General features: G+C 43.8%; 1 protein-coding gene across 1 annotated transcript in view; it reads right to left on the minus strand.

Moving 5' to 3' along the window:
* Positions 1-6,108: 6,108 nt before the first annotated feature.
* The window catches only part of LOC126284730 (phospholipase A2-like), a 41,009-nt gene continuing 29,198 nt past the window's right edge, over positions 6,109-17,919 (minus strand). The window contains exons 3-4 of the mRNA XM_049983865.1: positions 16,895-17,047; positions 6,109-6,226 (exon numbers count right to left, since the gene is read on the minus strand). Coding sequence (XP_049839822.1) covers positions 6,142-6,226; positions 16,895-17,047 — 238 coding nt within the window. The 3' untranslated portion in view covers positions 6,109-6,141. The remainder of the gene's footprint in view (positions 6,227-16,894; positions 17,048-17,919) is intronic.

The following is a 17,919-nucleotide window of genomic DNA, read 5'->3' on the forward strand; positions in this document are numbered from 1 at the left end:
GCGTTTGTCGATGGCTGTCCCTTGGTTGGGTTCCGACGAATCAAGCGTGGTTGGGCTGACCACCTGTCTCACCTAAGTGAACGAGGGCAGAGCGAACCCCTGGAGGCTTTTGAGGCTGTTTCCTTTACTATCTTTCTCATCTGACCGTTCCGTCCTCATTCCAGAGTGGTGGGTTCGCATGTCACTGGGCAGGAGGCGAAAGATGGAGCAGGCCGAGCGGGTGCCTCCCTACTTCATAGAAACAGGTACGAGGTGCTACCCACTGTTGATGATAACTTTGAGCCAGCACGGGATGCCTCTCCTGTTGGGGCGGCGGTCGATTTTCCTGCCGAGTCTGGACAAGTTCAGAGGATGTGTGTGCTAGTCATGGGGAGCTCCAACGTTACGCGGTTGATATAGAGCCTCAGGGAGATAGCAGGAAAGTCGAGAAAGAATTCCAGTGTGCGTTCGGTATGTCTGGAGGGACGTCTCATCCGTGATGTGGAGCTGGCCCTGCCGACGGCTGTCGAGCGCACTGGGTGCAACGGACTGCATGTAGTGGCGTATGTTCGGCACGAATGACGCCTGCCGCTTGGGTTCTGAGGCCATCGTCGGCGCCTTTCGGAGGCTGGCTGATTTGGTGAAGGCAACTAGTAACGCACGCCGGGTGCAGGCTACGCTATTTGTAGCATCGTACCCAGGGTTAATCGCGGTCATCTGATTCGGAGCAGACTGGAAGGTCTAAATCAGAGGCTCAGACGACTCTGCGACGGTATCATATGTGAATTTCTCGAACACCGCTTTCGGATGCAGAATTACAGTGTTCCCCTTAAGAGGGCAGGCGTGCACTACACGCAGGAAACGGCTACTAGGGTAGCGGAGTACGTGTGGCGTGCAAATGGGGCTTTTTTAGGTTAACGAACTCCTCCCTTTGGAGCAAAGACGATTTGCCTGTTAAATCAGCCATACTGACCTCAGAGAAACGTGGTTCTTGCAGATCAGAGATAGAAAAGATTAATATGATTTTCGTAAACTGCAGGAACATCCAGTTAAACGTCTCGGAATTAGTATCGCTTATGGAGGTTGTAATGCACAGATAGTATTGGAAACAGAAAGCTGGTTGATACCAAAAGTCAATGACAACGAAAGCCTAAGTTCAGATAGGGATGTTTATCGCAAGAATAGGTTAGACGCCATTGCAGTATAAAATTCAATTAAATATAGCTAGTTTACCACGGATTCCGAATGTGAACCAATTTGGGTGAGATTGAGTATCAAAGAACGGTCAAAAATGATGATCGGATGCTTTTATAGACCACCTGGGCCAGGATCTGTACTTGTAGAGCGTTTCTGATAGAACTTTCAGAATACCATTAGTAATTTTCCTGATCAGTCCGTTGTAATAGGGGTGACTTCAACTTACCAGGTATAGATTGGGAGTGTTATGCTATCAAAACTGGTGCCGCAGACGGGAAATCGTGTGGCATTGTTCTGGATGTCTTGTCCGAAAATTAAGTTGATCAGATAGTTACAGAGCCAACTCGAGAGGGTAACGTCTTAATCCTCCTGGCAACAAACAGACCTGAATTTATCGAAGCAGTTAACGTAGAGGAAAGTACCTATGATCATAAGGCTGTGACAGCATCTATGACGCCGGGTCCGACAAAGAATGTTAAGAAAGGTGCGAAGGTATATTTTCTCAGCAGGAGTGATAGGATACAAATTTCAGAATATCTCAGCTGTCAGCATCAAATATTCGATGTTGAGGACGAAGATGTGGAGAACAAATGGAAAAAAATTCAAAGGTATCGTTCAATATGCCCAATACCAGTGTGTTCCGTGCAAGGTTTTAAGGTATAGGAGAGCTCCACGATTGTTTAATAGCCATGTTAGAAAAGTGCTACGTAAACAAAGAGCGCTTCATCTCAAATTCAAGAGAAGTAAAAACATAGCTGACAAACAAAAGTTGAACGAAGCGAAAATGAACGTAAGTGAAGCGTAAAATGATTTTGAAAGTAAGACGATGTCAGCCTACCTGAATAGAAACCCTAAGAGATTTTGGTCGTGTGTAAAATCAATAAGTGGGTCAAACTCATTTATTCTCATCTAATCATTCTCTCAGCGACCACACCGGCATCGAAACGGAAGATAACAGAGAGCAGGCCGAAATACCGAATTCGGTCTTCCAAAGTTGTTTCAGCGCGGAAGATCGTAATACTGTCCCTCCTTTCAATTATCGTACGAACATCGAAATGGCAGATATTGAGATAACCGATCGCGGAACTGAAAATCAGCTACAGTCGCTTAGTAGTGGAAAGTCTTCAGGACCAGATGAGATACCTATGATACTATATAAAGGTTATGCGAAAGGACTTGCTCCCCTTCCAGCAGTAATTTATTGTAGATAGCTTGAGCAACGAAAAGTACCTAACTACTGGAAAAAAGTGCAGGTTACTCCCGTTTGTAAGAAAGGTCGCAAGACAGTTCCACACAATCACAGATCTATATCGTTAACGTCAATCTGTTGTAGAATTATGAAACATGTTTTATGCTAAAGAATTATGACGTTTTTGGAAATTGAACATCTCCTCTATTAAAATCAACACGGATTCCTCAGAGATCCTGCGAAACTCAGCTCGCTCTGTTCCTCCATGAGATCCACAGGACAGTAGACAAAGGCGCTCAGGTTGATGCCCTGTTCCTTGATTTCAGTAAGGCATTGGACAGCGACCTGCACTGCCGTTTAAGGAAAAAAAGTACGAGCTTACGGAGTATCAGAGCAGATCTGCGATTGGATTCAAGGCTTCCTCGCTGGTAGAACTCAATATTTCGCTCTTAACGGAACTAAATCGACAGATTTAAAGGTAATATCCGGAGTACCAAAGGGAAGTGTGATAGAGCCCTTGCTGTTTGCATTATATATAAATGATCTAGTAGAAAGCGTCGGATGCTCTTTAAGGCTATTCGAAATTATGCAGTTGTCTACACCAAGGCAACAACGCCAGATGATGGTAAAAATTTGCAGAACGACCTTCAAAAAATTGATGAATGGTGCAAGCTCTGGCAATTGACCCTCAACGTAAATAAATGAAACGTATTGCGCATTCATAGGAATGGATATCCGCTACTGTACAGCTACACTATCGATGACAAACAGCCGGAGACAGCGTCTGCCGTAAAATATCTTGGCGTAACTATCCAGAACGACCTTAAGTGGAATGACCATACAAAACAGATAAAGGGAAAAATAGACGTAAGACTCGAGATTCATCGGAAGAATCTTAAGGAAATGTAGCTCATCCACTAAGTAAGTGACTTATAAGGTGCTTATTCGCCCGATTCATGAGTATTGTTCATCCATCTGGGATCCCTATCAAATAGGACTGATAGAGGAGATAGAGAAGATCCAACGAGGAGCGGCGCGATTCGTCACGGGATCGTTTAGCTGGCGAGAGAGCGTTACTGAGATGCTAAATAAACTCCACTGGCAGACATTACAAGAGAGGCGTTGTGCATCGCGGAGAGATCAGCATATTACTTCCCTCCACATTCATCTCGTGTATTGACTATGAGGGGAAACTTCGAGAAATTAGAGTCAATACAGAGGCTTACCGACAATCACTCTTCCCATGCACTATTCCAGAGTGGAACAGGGTTGAAGGGATCAGTTAGTGGTACCGAAAGTACCCTCCACCACACAACATTAGGTGGCTATCGGAGTATGATGTAGATGTAAAGTGTCACCACATGATCGAGGACTGATGCACAGGATGTAAAAAGCGGTCCTAACAGACTTAATGGAGCAGTAGAAAGTGCCTTGAAGTACAAACTTACATTTTCTGTACAAGAGGATGCCCAACGATCGGCGACCTCCCCTTTAACATGTACGGCCCATAGCGTCACTAGATGACGTTTCTGGACATGGGGTCTTGTCCGCAGCTTGTTGTTCAAGACACTCTCTCTGTCGTCACGTAGTTCGTCTAACCTTTCATTAGAATCTGTATATCATGACAGAGCCTTACACGAAAAAATCAAACACCTGTAGCAGGAAAGTCTTATAGAACTTCTTCTAGCGTACAGGGTGGACAAAGTGAAACTGTCCAGCAAGTATTTAGAGTAACACGGACGCAATACTGGTCCTTCATAACGAACCCCACGGTATGTGCTGGAAGTGGCAACCGGTGGCGTCGACGCAGCATTGTGTTGGATTTATGAAACAGTTGAGACACACGTAGCAGCTCTGTCTGACGAATAGCAGCAGCAGCGTTTTCCATGTTGTGCTGTAGCCCTTTCAGTGTGTGAGATTTATTTGAGTACGCTGACCCTTCTATTTTTCCCACAGCTGAAAATTACAGAGGAGAGATCAGGAGATCGAGGTGGCCGGGAGAGTGTACTGCCCCTCCTCGTTGTTCTTTCCTTACAGAACACCCTATCGTTCACTCGTGACGAGTCTGTAACGTCGGTGAGTGCTGTTGCTCCGTCTTACTGAAAATATGTGTACAGCCGTTCAACTTTCATGAGTTGATCCATCTACGGATTAAACAGTTTCTGCACGTACGTCTTTCCACAGATGGTTGCGGGACTTCGGCTGCTCAGCACAGAAGTCACGTCAAACAGCCTTCAGCAGTCTGTTTCTAAATTGTTATTTTGTTGGGCTCCCAATTACGGAGATATATCACGCCATCTTGAGGACCCCTGTACGTACAGGACAATTCCCACCTAGGTCCACTCAAAATAGGGGCCAGTATTCAATGGCTGCTATCCGTATATTTTTGACACAGCGATCATTTCTGTGATAGCCGTCTCAAAAATCTACAGATAACAGTCATGAATAATAACGCCATATTTTCAATCAAAGTTAAACACCGGAAAATTGTTTTTCTTTCTGCTCGTGTATGATACATATGAACAGAACCAATAACCGATGGCATTTTTAAGCAGTTTTCATTTGAAATCAGAAATATGCCTAGCTTCTTTGCTTCTGTGCTTGCAGTGCAAACGGCAAGCACGACCTGGAAAATAAATTCGGTAACTGCTTATGTTACAATTTCGCACACATACTCTCTTGATTTCAAATCAATTGCAAAATGCCTTCACGAAACATGGTGGATAAGAGTTCAGCTCTGCAGAGGCGCTAAATAACGTACTACAGCCTCTTTATGTTTGTTCTGTCTCTTTCGTGGACAGGATATTTGAGCAGTTTGTTATACTGTAGACAAGTATGTAGTGAAGATGGAAAGATGCCGCCACTTAAACGATTCATAACGCATGATGAAAATCGCATGACAATCTCTAATGACTTCGATGTCAACGGGACGTTAGACCCTAATCCTCCCCTATTCATGTTAGTCCTAGAGTACATTAGAGTTTCTCAATCTGAGGCCAGAATTGTCTAAGGTGGATCATCAGTATCGCAGAGACTACGGTGGATCCACAGGCATATCCCACCGAGCAGGACGACCACATGTTTTTGACGTCACGCCGCCCCCGCAGAGACATACGGGACGATGAAGCGTCTGCTGTGAGCTACACACCTCCAGTTTGAATGTGGGGCCTTAGTAAGCCTTTCCTAACGGGACCTTATGGACATAAACATAGCGCACCCGCCACTAACTTCAGACCCAGCGCCTTCCAATGTCTTTTGGCTATTCGTGTACAACGGAACCACGGAGACATAATTACTTCTCTAACAACCACAGGAGACAAAAAGTTAGTCACCCACAGACAGGGGAAATCGTCGTAACATCCCTAATATCCATTCTGGAAACGTCCCCCAGGCTGTGGCTAAGCCATGTCTCCGCAATATCCTTTCTTTCAGGAGTGCTAGATCTGCAAGGTTCGCAGGAGAGCTTCTGTAAAGTTTGGAAGGTAGGTGACGAGGTACTGGCAGAAGTAAAGCTGTGAGTACCGGGCGTGAGTCGTGCTTCGGTAGCTCAGATAGTAGAGCACTTGCCCGCGAAAGGCAAAGGTCCCAAGTTCGAGTCTCGGTCGGGCACACAGTTTTAATCTGCCAGGAAGTTTCATCCCTAATATCGCCTCTATCTCTGATAACCGTTTCATTTCGGAGGAAGAGTGTCCACGAACATTATGTATATGTAGAAAACGTACAGGAAAAAGAAACTCAGTAAACAGATATTTTGGTACTGATTTTATTACCCATCTTCAGTACAAAGGTACGTCGAACCATTGATACTTAGGCATCGCAGACTCATCCAGCTGATATTCCAGACACCTGGAGCGGATTATTCTAGAAACAGAGAAACAGTTGTATTAGATTAAATTAAAATAATATCAACTCCTAACTTTTCAGATTACAAGAACAAAGACCATACCTAAAAACAGTTTTACACATTTAATATAAAATATTACAGTGTTACCTAATATTGCATTAAAAGGCATACAGAGAAATATCAGCGTACGGTTTTCATAGTCAATTTTGTCAAATTCTCAATAAAAAGAATTAGCGGTAAGATTTACGTCTCGAATCGGATACCTACGTTTATATAGATTCTTCTTTCAAATTTATAGGGGAAGATGAGTTAGAATGGAGTAGCTGAGAAGAAATCTAGATAACATTTACAATTTTCACTGTTGGGACTTCATATTTATTGCGGTGAAAGATAACCAAGGCAAGAAAAACATATATGAAATATGAGGACATATTTTTGATAGTTAAATTTATATTTAATATAACTTAGCACTGTGAAGTGTGCGGTTATTGGCTCTGAGCACTATGGGACTTAACAGCTGAGGTCATCAGTCCCCTAGAACTTAGAACTACTTAAACCTAACTAACTTAAGGACATCACACACGTCCATGCACGAGGCAGGATTCGAACCTGCGACCGTAGAGGTAGCGGTTCTAGACTGAAGCGCCTACAACCGCTCGGCCACTCCGACAGACTGTGCGGTTATTCCCCATACCTTGGGGCAAAAGCAGTTATTCTGATGGCTACAATCGGGCAATGCCATATTTCCCGTCTGATGAGTGCGACACACCGAACTCACGTGGGTCATCTTAAATCCACCCGTACAGTCCTCATGGTCCTACTTCTCACACTTTAAATACTTTAGACAATCATTCGATTTGCTTGTTAATCAGCAGGTCTCTTTACAAAGAAGACAAGGCGTTTCATTCTTTTCTTCGGAAGATCTGTTTGCCTGTCACGACTTCCGACTCTTCTGGCTCTTTTTCGTGTTCTACATCCGGAGTCCTTCAACAACTTTTTAAACTTCTGAGAAGATGCTTTTGTTGCAGTGAGTTCATTTTTGTAGCGAGACTCCGCGATCACAGCACATTTTCCTCTTCACCTGGCTGATGATGGCATCTCCTAATGAGGAACTGGCGTTAAACTCTGCTGTGATACAGTGAATGAAGACCGTCAGCACACCAGTCAATGGACCAGGATGTGGAAGGAAAGAAATAACTGACTCTGTTGTGTTATGGGAATGTGGAATCATTCTTTCTGTTGTAGCTGACGATCAGCAATTTTGCATTATTGCTGTTCTAGCACATGCAAGTCCGAACAGTTGAGATATTTGGTTCTGGTCGGCCACTTATCTCGGATAGCTGTTAAGCCACGTCTTAATTTGCTGGCCGTATCTACATCTACATCTACGTGATTACACTGCTATTCACAATAAAGGGCCTGGCAGAGGATTGAACGAACCACCTTCAAGCTGCCTCTCTACCGTTCCACTCTCGAACGACGCGTTGGAAAAACGAGCACTTATATTTTTCTGTGCTAGCCCTGATTTCTTTTATTTTATCGTGATGATCATTTCTCCCTATGTAGGTGGGTGCCAGAGGAATATTTTTGAAATCGACGGAAAAAACTGGTGATTGAAATTTCATGAGAAGATCCCGTCGTAACGAAAGACGCCTTTGTTTTAATGACTGCCACTCCAATTCACGTACCATCTCTGTCGCACTATCTCCCATATTTCGCGATAATACAAAAAGAGCTGCAAATCATTGTACTTTTTCGATGTCATCCGTCAGTCCCACTTGATGCGAGTCCCACACAGCACAACAGTACCCCCCAGAAAAGGGTGGACTAGCGTGGTGTAAGCACCCTCTTTAGTACACCTGCTGCACCTTCTACCAATGGATCGCGGTCTTTCGTTTGCCCTACCCACAACATTATATATGTAATAGTTACAATTTAGATTATTTGAAATTTTAATCTTGAAGAATTTAGGTGAATGTACATCCTTCAGATTTGTGTCACTTATCGCGTAATCGAAATTTGCCTGATTTCTTTTAGTATTCACATACCTTCACACTTTTCTTTATGCAGGATCAATTGCCACTATTCGCACCATACAGAAATCTTATCTAAATGATTTTACAAACCGGTTTGATCACCTGATGTCTTTTCAAGATGGTAAATGACAGCATCATCCGCAAATAATCTAAGAGAGCTACTCAAATTGTCTCCTATGTCGTTAATATGGATCAGGAACCATAGAGGGACTATAACGCTTCCTTGTGGAACGCCGGATGTTACTTCTGTTTTGCTCGATGACTTTCCCTCTATTACTGCGAACTGTGACCTTCATGGCAGGAAATCACAAATCCAGTGGTACGAGTGTGGCGAAATTCCATAGGCACGCAGTTTGGTTAGAAGACGCTTATGAGGAGCGGGGTCGAAAAGCTCCTGGAAATCTAAAAATATGGAATCAATTTGACGTCCCCTGTCGACAGCGTTCAATACTTCACGAGTATAAAGAGCAGTTGTGTTTCACAAGAACGATAGTTTTTGAATCCGTGCTGACTACGTGTCAATAAATCGTTTTCTTCGAGGTAATTCATGATGTTCGAACACAGCATATGTTCCAAAATCTTACTGCAAATCGCCGTTAATGATATGGGCCTGTAATTCAGCGTATTACTCCTATTTCCATCTCAGGGTCTCGATGTGACTTAAACAACTTCCAGTCCTTAGGTGCGGATCTTTCTGCGAGAGAGCGGTTGTATATAATTGCTAAATATGGATCTATTGTATCAGCATACTCTGAAGGGAACCTGACTGGTATACAGTCTGGACCGGAGGCCTTGCCTTTATAAAGTTTATATAATTTTAATATTGTACATGTGTTTGATTACAATTGCAGACCTACACTTTATCCTCACTCGTGCGGAACCATTTAGTTGCGCAATCCGCGCAGAGGTATTTTGGCTACCATTTAGTGCGGTATAGGTTCATCAATTTACAGGCCAAAAATCATTTAAATCGCGTCTTGGATATTTATTTTTGTTTGTTGATAAATATTTGAATGAAATAATAAAGTCTTGCAGGGAAAAATGGTGAAAATGAGGATAAAATAAGGCTCCGAGACAGAACCAACTCTTACCTTCTTTGACTAATCTTCCTTTAGATAGTAAAACGACTGAAAATCTCTCTGTAATATGAAAGCAGGCTAGAGTTATTTTTCTACGTAAAAAGCCATATATACATCAGTTATGATCGAAATTCCTCCATACCAAAGGAGTTATTGAGGTGTCCTATTTTCAAAGTACACTCCTGGAAAATGAAATAAGAACACCGTGAATTCATGGTCCCAGGAAGGGGAAACTTTATTGGCACATTCCTGGGGTCAGATACATCACATGATCACACTGACGGAACCACAGGCACATAGACACAGGCAACAGAGCATGCACAATGTCGGCACTAGTAGAATGTATATCCACCTTTCGCAGCAATGCAGGCTGCTATTCTCCCATGGAGACGATCGTAGAGATGCTGGATGTAGTCCTGTGGAACGGCTTGCCATGTCATTTCCACCTGGCGCCTCAGTTGGACCAGCGTCCGTGCTGGAAGTGCAGACCGCGTGAGACGACGCTTCATCCAGTCCCAAACATGCTCAATGGGGGACAGATCCGGAGATCTTGCTGGCCAGGGTAGTTGACTTACACCTTTTAGAGCACGTTGGGTGGCACGGGATACATGCGGACGTGCATTGTCCTGTTGGAACAGCAAGTTTCCTTGCCGGTCTAGGAATGGTAGAACGATGGGTTCGATGACGGTTTGGATGTACCGTGCACTATTCAGTGTCCCCTCGATGATCACCAGAGGTGTACGGCCAGTGTAGGAGATCGCTCCCCACACCATGATGCCGGGTGTTGGCCCTGTGTGCCTCGGTCGTATGCAGTCCTGATTGTGGCGCTCATCTGCACGGCGCCAAACATGCATACGACCATTATTGGCACCAAGGCACAAGCGACTCTCATCGCTGAAGACGACACGTCTCCATTCGTCCCTCCATTCACGCCTGTCGCGACACCACTGGAGGCGGGCTGCACGATGTTGGGGCGTGAGCGGAATACGGCCTAACGGTGTGCGGGACCGTATCCCAGCTTCATGGAGACGGTTGCGAATGGTCCTCGCCGATACCCCAGGAGCAACAGTGTCCCTAATTTGCTGGGAAGTGGCGGTGCGGTCCCCTACGGCACTGCGTAGGATCCTACGGTGTTGGCGTGCATCCGTGCGTCGCTGCGGTCCGGTCCCAGGTCGACGGGCACGTGCACCTTCCGCCGACCACTGGCGACAACATCGATGTACTGTGGAGACCTCACGCCCCACGTGTTGAGCAATTCGGCGGTACGTCCACCCGGCCTCCCGCATGCCCACTATACGCCCTCGCTCAAAGGCGGTCAACTACACATACGGTTCACGTCCACGCTGTCGCGGCATGCTACCAGTGTTAAAGACTGCGATGGAGCTCCGTATGTCACGGCAAACTGGCTGACACTGACGGCGGCGGTGCACAAATGCTGCGCAGCTAGCGCCATTCGACGGCCAACACCGCGGTTCCTGGTGTGTCCGCTGTGCCGTGCGTGTGATCATTGCTTGTACAGCCCTCTCGCAGTGTCCGGAACAAGTATGGTGGGTCTGACACACCAGTGTCAATGTGTTCTTTTTTCCATTTCCAGGAGTGTATTACTACTGTCAAATGTGTTCCAGAATCCACAGAATTGGACAGGATAGGAAAATGTGGAGAACACAAATGAGAACATAGGAATGTTACTAGATGCAGACACAGAAGACGAAAATTGTAGACGCTGCGTATTTCTCAGTAAACAGTTTACTTTCTGTCTTACACACATCATGGAGAGCAGTATCACAATTACTTTTACATATTTGTATTGTGGTTCTATATCCCATAATGGATTATGTATATGCTGTATCAAGTAGGAACGAAATATGTCGGAGATATAATAAACAGATCCTAGATGAGGTTTGCCCGTATTTTTCCTCATCAACATCGTCCAGTAACATGTTATTGGAAGAAATATGTACGTTGATTACCACTGATGGACCAATTACTCATCTCTTCAGTAGCTGAACAAAACACAGCAACTTATCCAACGAGATAAAAATCTGGACAAGGACACGGGTATTTGGTAAAACTTCCTTCACAGTCACAGAACAACTATATACTCATGTTATGTACTACTATCATACAAGGCACCTGAGAAACATCCTAGACGACTCGAGATTTCAGTGTCTCAAACAGAATGAGCAGAAGTAAAAGTCATTCAAGAAAAATGGTCTGAGGTATATAACTTTTGCACAGATGTAGTCAGGACATTCAAGACAGAAGCTATCTGAAATGCGCTATTTCTCACCGAAATACTGGGTACCGTCTACAACTTCCCCTTCCAGCGTAATCACTTGTCAACTCTGTGGAAGTGTGTGCCAGTCGAGAAATAGTTATATTTTGCGACATGCACTCACGCTAATTCCTAATTTTCTCTGTAGCCTGAGTGCAATATAACACAGATCCATCTCCAATACTTTTTAGAGATCGAACAACAGTTAAACAAACCAACTTTTATGTGTAACAGAGCATGTGTTTGTATGATGGTTTATTTCAGTATGATCAACACACTGTTTGCTAATATCCATTTAATCGTGATTAAAATGTATTTCGCTTATATGTAACACAGTGAGACATTTCACTCCTGTAGACTCTTCCAGTAGATATCAAAGATATCAAACAGCAGTGGACCGCTAATGTTGGCCCGGCACGAACGAAGAGCGTAATGAATACACGAATAATACCACACTATTATTCAGCATCACATAGTTAAAACCAGTATTGGTTTTGTCTATGATTAAGTTTGGATCATTGTGATCTTCATTCCCTTACTCTGAAAAAAATGTAAAGGGTATTGGCACTTGGTTTTTTTCATCAACGCTATTCTGTAGAAACTGTGGCACCGCACAACAAATAACAGAAATCACAGAACGTTCTTAAACGCCTGAAATTGCGTATGGGCTTCAATTTCAGCCCCTTGCTTTAAGTGAAATTGTAGCAGTGCATAAACTGCATTTTTAGACCTCAAAGGGTAAATACCTCCTACCGAAACCCTAGTAATATTGCAGCGTCCAGCCAAAAAGTTCAGAGACTGGTCTTATTAGTGGCGTGTATGCCACGTCAGCGCTATCACTACGGTGGCAGCATGAACGAACAACACTGTAAAAAAGAGACGGGCACTGAATCAATCAGTTTTGAGCAGGCGGTACTAAGTACTGGACGTGTGGCCGGCTCATGTCAACGCTGCTGTGTCGCGAATCGCAACAGAGCAACATCTCTGAATGTAGTGTTCAAGACATTCTCCAGAATGTTTTAAGAACAGAAAAAGTGTGTGAAAATTTGTGCCGCACAATGTTGACTCCTGGACAAAAGCGACGACGCATGGATGCCTTCCGCAATTTGAGTGAAATCCAGACTGCGGTCAAGTCTTCCAGAAAAAAAAAAAAAATCATCACGAAAGCTGAGACTTGGAGTTATAAAGAAGAACCTAACACAAAACGACGAAGTGCAGAAATTTCCCGTGGAAAGTCAACTCTTTGACGACATAACAGATATTCTAGACAATGCAACACATCAGTTGAAGAACAACCGAAATGACAGTTTTGTGTGGTTCTACGAACGCTCTTCTCTTTCTAGTCAAGTGTGGGAGACCAGGTGTAAAAAGTGAAGGATTTGATTGAAATCACTATATTAACTTTTATTTATTTTTTATTGAACCAGTCATGAAACATTTTGGACTGCCGGGATAGCTACATGTCTAGTAGTCGCTACTTGTAACAAAAATTTCTCATAGAGGAAGCTGGGGTAGAATCGGGCAAGGGGATGGAACAGGGAACCCTCATATCTCTCTTTACTGCTTGGTAACGCTGCCTTTTTGCCGTTAGACCATAAAGACAGCCGGAAACGTCAGTACAACTATGAGGCTTGGTAGCGTCAAAGGGCTGTTGTTGAGAAAAACAGTTTGTTAGATTTTTGTGGTTGTGAATCTTACTTTGTGATATTTTGTGTTCAGTAAGAAACTTACACAGTCGTATTACAAGCAGAAACTAGTAACACAATGAACAATACTTTTAACAAGCTTTGTGAACATGTGTTAAACGATTCTTTATCTTTGTCTTATACAGATGGAATTTTACAGATAGCATGCAGTTGGGGCTCAACCGGGTAGAACCAGTGGAGTACTACCTGATATTACTCCATGGTTTTATTAAAGTTACCTTACATGTGTGACTAAAGAAACATACACTTTTAATGGTACGATACTTACGTTTTAAGAACTGCTGTTTAATAATTACATGCAGAACTTACAGTTATTTTGCGCCAGTCTTCAGATTATACTTGTCACCAATGGTCTGATTAATTATCTCTTATTGAAGAGGTATATTGACATTGGAAATGGAACCATTAAACGCTTTGTCGAGCGAGAGATCATTTCGACGTCTGGCAGGTTGGGAAAGACTTTCCGAGGGGCAGATCGTACAGCCTACCTGGTTCGTTTGATGAACAGGTTTCGGGCGTTATCTGTGGCACACAAAGATACTAAGCCGGATGCAGTCTTCCACCATGTTCCAGAGGAAGCTTCTCGGCCCGCAAGGTCTAGGCGTCCACAGAGGGTGAGTTTGCTGGTAGTTCGGAGCTCCAACGTTAGGCGCGCAATGGGACCCATTAGGAACATGGATGCCAAGGAGGGGAAGGAAGCCAGTGTGCACTCCGTGTGCATACCGAGGGGTGTCATTCCGGATGCGGAAAAGGTACTTTTGGATCCCATGAAGATTAAGAGTATGCAGCCAACTGCCGGTGCTGGCTCATGCCGGCACCAATGCCGTGTGGCGCTTTGGATTGGAGGAGATTCTCTGTGGTTTCGGGCGGCTAGCGAAAATGGTAAAAACTATCAGTCCAGCTAGCGAGATTGAGGCAGAGCTCATCATCTGCAGCATCGTCGATAGAACCTATTATGGCTCCATTGATGCAGATCCGAGTAGAGGCTCAGGCGTGTGGCCGCGTTGACTGAGTTTCCTTGACTTGCGCCATCGGGTGGTGGGTTCCCGGATTCCGCTTAATAGGTAAGGCGTCCTCTACACACAGGAAGCGGCTACACGTGTAGCGGGGGCTGTGTGGAAGGGACTGGTGGGATTTTTAGGTTAGAGGCTCTCAGGGAACCATAGAAAGGGTGTCCGTTCAAAAGCGGGCAGGTAAAACACAGTAGGTAGTTGTAGAAACTATCGGTATTGTAGTTGTAAATTGTTGTAGCTGTGTTGGGAAGGAACCAGAGCTCCAAGCCCCTTAGAGAGCACTGAAGCTCAAATAGTTATACGTACAGAAAGCTGGCTAAAGCCGGAAATAAGTTCAGCCAAAATTTTTTCAAACGATCTAACAGTGTTCAGAAAGGGTAGATTAAATACAGTTGATGGTGGAGTACTTATTGCTGTCAGAAGTAGTTTACCTTGTAGTGAAATTAAAGAAGATAATTCCAGCGAAATAGTTTGGGTAGAGGTTATACTTGACAATCGGACTAAACTATTAATTGGATCGTTCTACCGACCCCCGATTCAGAAGATGTAGTTGCTAAGCAGTTGAAAGCAAACTTAAGTCTCATTTCAAATAGGTGCCCCACTCATAAAATTATAATCGATGGTAACTTCAATCTTCCGTCGACATACTGGAAAAATTATACGTTTAAAACCGGCGGCAGGCGTAAAACATCATCCGAAATTGTACTGAATGCTTTCTCAGAAAATTATTTTGAACAATTACTTCACGAGCCCACGTGACGAATACAGGGATTAGCGACCACAAGGCAGTTGCTGCTACCGCCAATGCCGTAACGCCTACAACCATAAAAAAGAAACGATATATTTTTAAAAAGACTGATAAAAGTGCTCTTAACGCCTTTAAGATTTCGATCGGAGTAGCGAACGCACCAAAACCGAGCACGGATAGAGTGGGCGTATGCACACTCCCATTCAGTCGTGATTTTCAGGCACAAAGAGTAATTTCCCGACAAAATTCCTTTTAACACAGAAACGATTGCAACAACTACAGAGGTATCCCTTTAACCAGCGTTTTCTCAGCTATTGTTGAAAGGAAAGTGCGAGTGTTAGTTGAGGAAAAACTGGATGTAAATCAGTGTGGGTTTAGGCCTCTTAGAGGTTGTCAGGATCAGATCTTTAGCTTACGGCAAATAATGGAGAAGTGTTACAAGTGGAACAGGGAATTGTATCTATGCTTTATAGATATAGAAAAGGCATATGACCGGGTTCCTAGGAGGAAGTTATTGTCTGTTATACGAGATTCTGGAATAGGAGGCAAACTTTTGCAAGCAATTAAAGGTCTTTACATAGATAGTCAGGCAGCAGTTAGAGTTGACGGTAAATTGAGTACATGGTTCATAGCAGTTTCAGGGGTAAGACAAGGCTGCAACCTGTCTCCAGTGTTGTTCATATTATTTATGGATCATATGTTGAAAACAATAGACTGGCTGGATGTGATTAAGATATGTGAAGACAAAATAAGCAGTCTCGCATATGCGGATGACATAGTTGTGATGGCAGATTCGATTGAAAGTTTGCAAAGTAATATTTCAGAGCTAGATCAGAAACATAAGGACTACGGTATGAAGATTAGCATCTCCAAAACAAAAGTAATGTCAGTGTGAAAGAGATATAAACGGATTGAGTGCCAAATAGGAGGAACAAAGTTAGAACTGGTGGACGGTTTCAAGTACTTAGGATGCATATTCTCACAGGATGGAAACATAGTGAAAAAGTGGAAGCGAGGTGTAGCAAAGCTAATGCAGTGAGCGCTCAGCTACGATCTACTCTCTTTAGCAAGAAGGAAGTCAGTACCAAGACTAAGTTATCTGTGTACCGTTGAATCTTTCGACCAACTTTGTCGCATGGGAGCGAAAGCTGAGTGGATTCAGGTTACCTTATCAACAAGGTTGAGGTTACGGGTATGAAAGTAGCTAGGATGATTGCAGGTACTAGTAGATGGGAACAATGGCAGGAGAGTGTTCACAATGAGGAAATCAAAGAAAAACTGGGAATGAACTCTATAGCTTAGATGGTGGGGTCATGTTACACGCTTGGGAGAAGCAAGGTTACCCAAGAGACTCATGGGTTCAGCAGTAGAGGGTAGGAGAACTCGGGATAAACCAAGGAGAAGGTACCTTGATTCGGTAAAGAATGATTTTGAAGTAATAGGCTCAACATCAGAAGAGGCACCAATGTTAACACTGAATAGGGGATCATGGAGGAATTTTGTAAGGGGGACTGTGCTCCAGACTGAACGCTGAAAGGCATAATCAGTCTTAAATGATGATGATGATATGTTCATAAGACCATAAACGGTCAAAATACGCAAAAAACGCATTTTGAAACGTCAAACTGGGAAACCCCCTTAACGAGGGAGCGCAAAGGAAACATGTACGTATGAAATCCACTGATGACTGACTTTGTTTCTAAAGATAACAAGGACTGCAGTGATAAATGCTGTCTCGAATTACCCAGTGACTGTCCGTGACGCTGAAAAAACCTGCCTAGCAGCTAAAGGCGATATTGCTTGTAGAAGAGCCAATGTGAACACTCACGTGGAATAGCGCCTGCACTCGACGATGGGGTAGTCCTTGCGGTAGCACTGCGTGTTGAGCAGGTTGAAGTAGGCCACGCCCACCTGGAAGCTGACGGGGGAGTCCACCGCCTTCAGGCAGTCGTAGAATTTCTCGTCGCAAGTGCACTCCAGCCTGCAAGAGAGCGAAGCTACTCGAAACTCTGGTCTACGAGAGGCTAGCGGGAGACTTGTCTAGGGGGGAATTCCGTCGGAGGACACTCGTCTCCTTGACGTTAAATCGAACGGTGGGCCTAAGACTCTCGATCGCTAAAGGCCTTTAGAACCAGAAAACTGACAATCGCAGACTGATTCGGATCGCTTGTGGTGATCTGCAAAGTGGTTGACAGTAAGATTTGTGAATGACCTAAGTACACTGCGCCACACAGCCTATGGTGAGACGCCAGTTTCAAGTGGGTTTTATGGTGCGTCTTATGTTTTTAAATACACTAACGCATGCGTAAGTTCTCGGTATTATTATTAAAAGTAAAGCAAGATTTCGATGCTACAGAGGAAAATTAGAAATATTTTACGTAACTTCAGACTGACTGAATAAATAATTGTGAATAGGAACGCTGTATGACAGCTGAAAATCTAAGTAAATGTAAAAGGTTTTATCAGAACTGTCACGATGGAATGAGTGAACGAAGATTAGGGTTGAAAACCCCATCGCGGACGACGGGGTGGTGAGGTGTACTGTGACGTTCTACAAGTTCTCTGGACCTGTTCATAGTAACTTCTGTTAGTTTGGTACGTTCGAGAAGTAAATCAGTACATCTTCATGGAAAAAGAATTTTCGAAAGGGACTTATTTTTCGGTCATTTGTTTTTATGCATTTATTTCACCTGATAACATTAAGGTCTTCAAGATCTCTCTTACCTCTAACCAAACATCATTAGTCAGTTAACACTGAAATACATGCACTAGGTTTCAGCATGTTGGTCGGCGGTAGACAGCAAATTACTACTATTCAATGAAATTACAAAACCTTCAAAGCTGCACAGAAGT

This window comes from Schistocerca gregaria, chromosome 8 (assembly GCF_023897955.1).
Source record: "Schistocerca gregaria isolate iqSchGreg1 chromosome 8, iqSchGreg1.2, whole genome shotgun sequence".
NCBI classification, from domain to species: domain Eukaryota; kingdom Metazoa; phylum Arthropoda; class Insecta; order Orthoptera; family Acrididae; genus Schistocerca; species Schistocerca gregaria.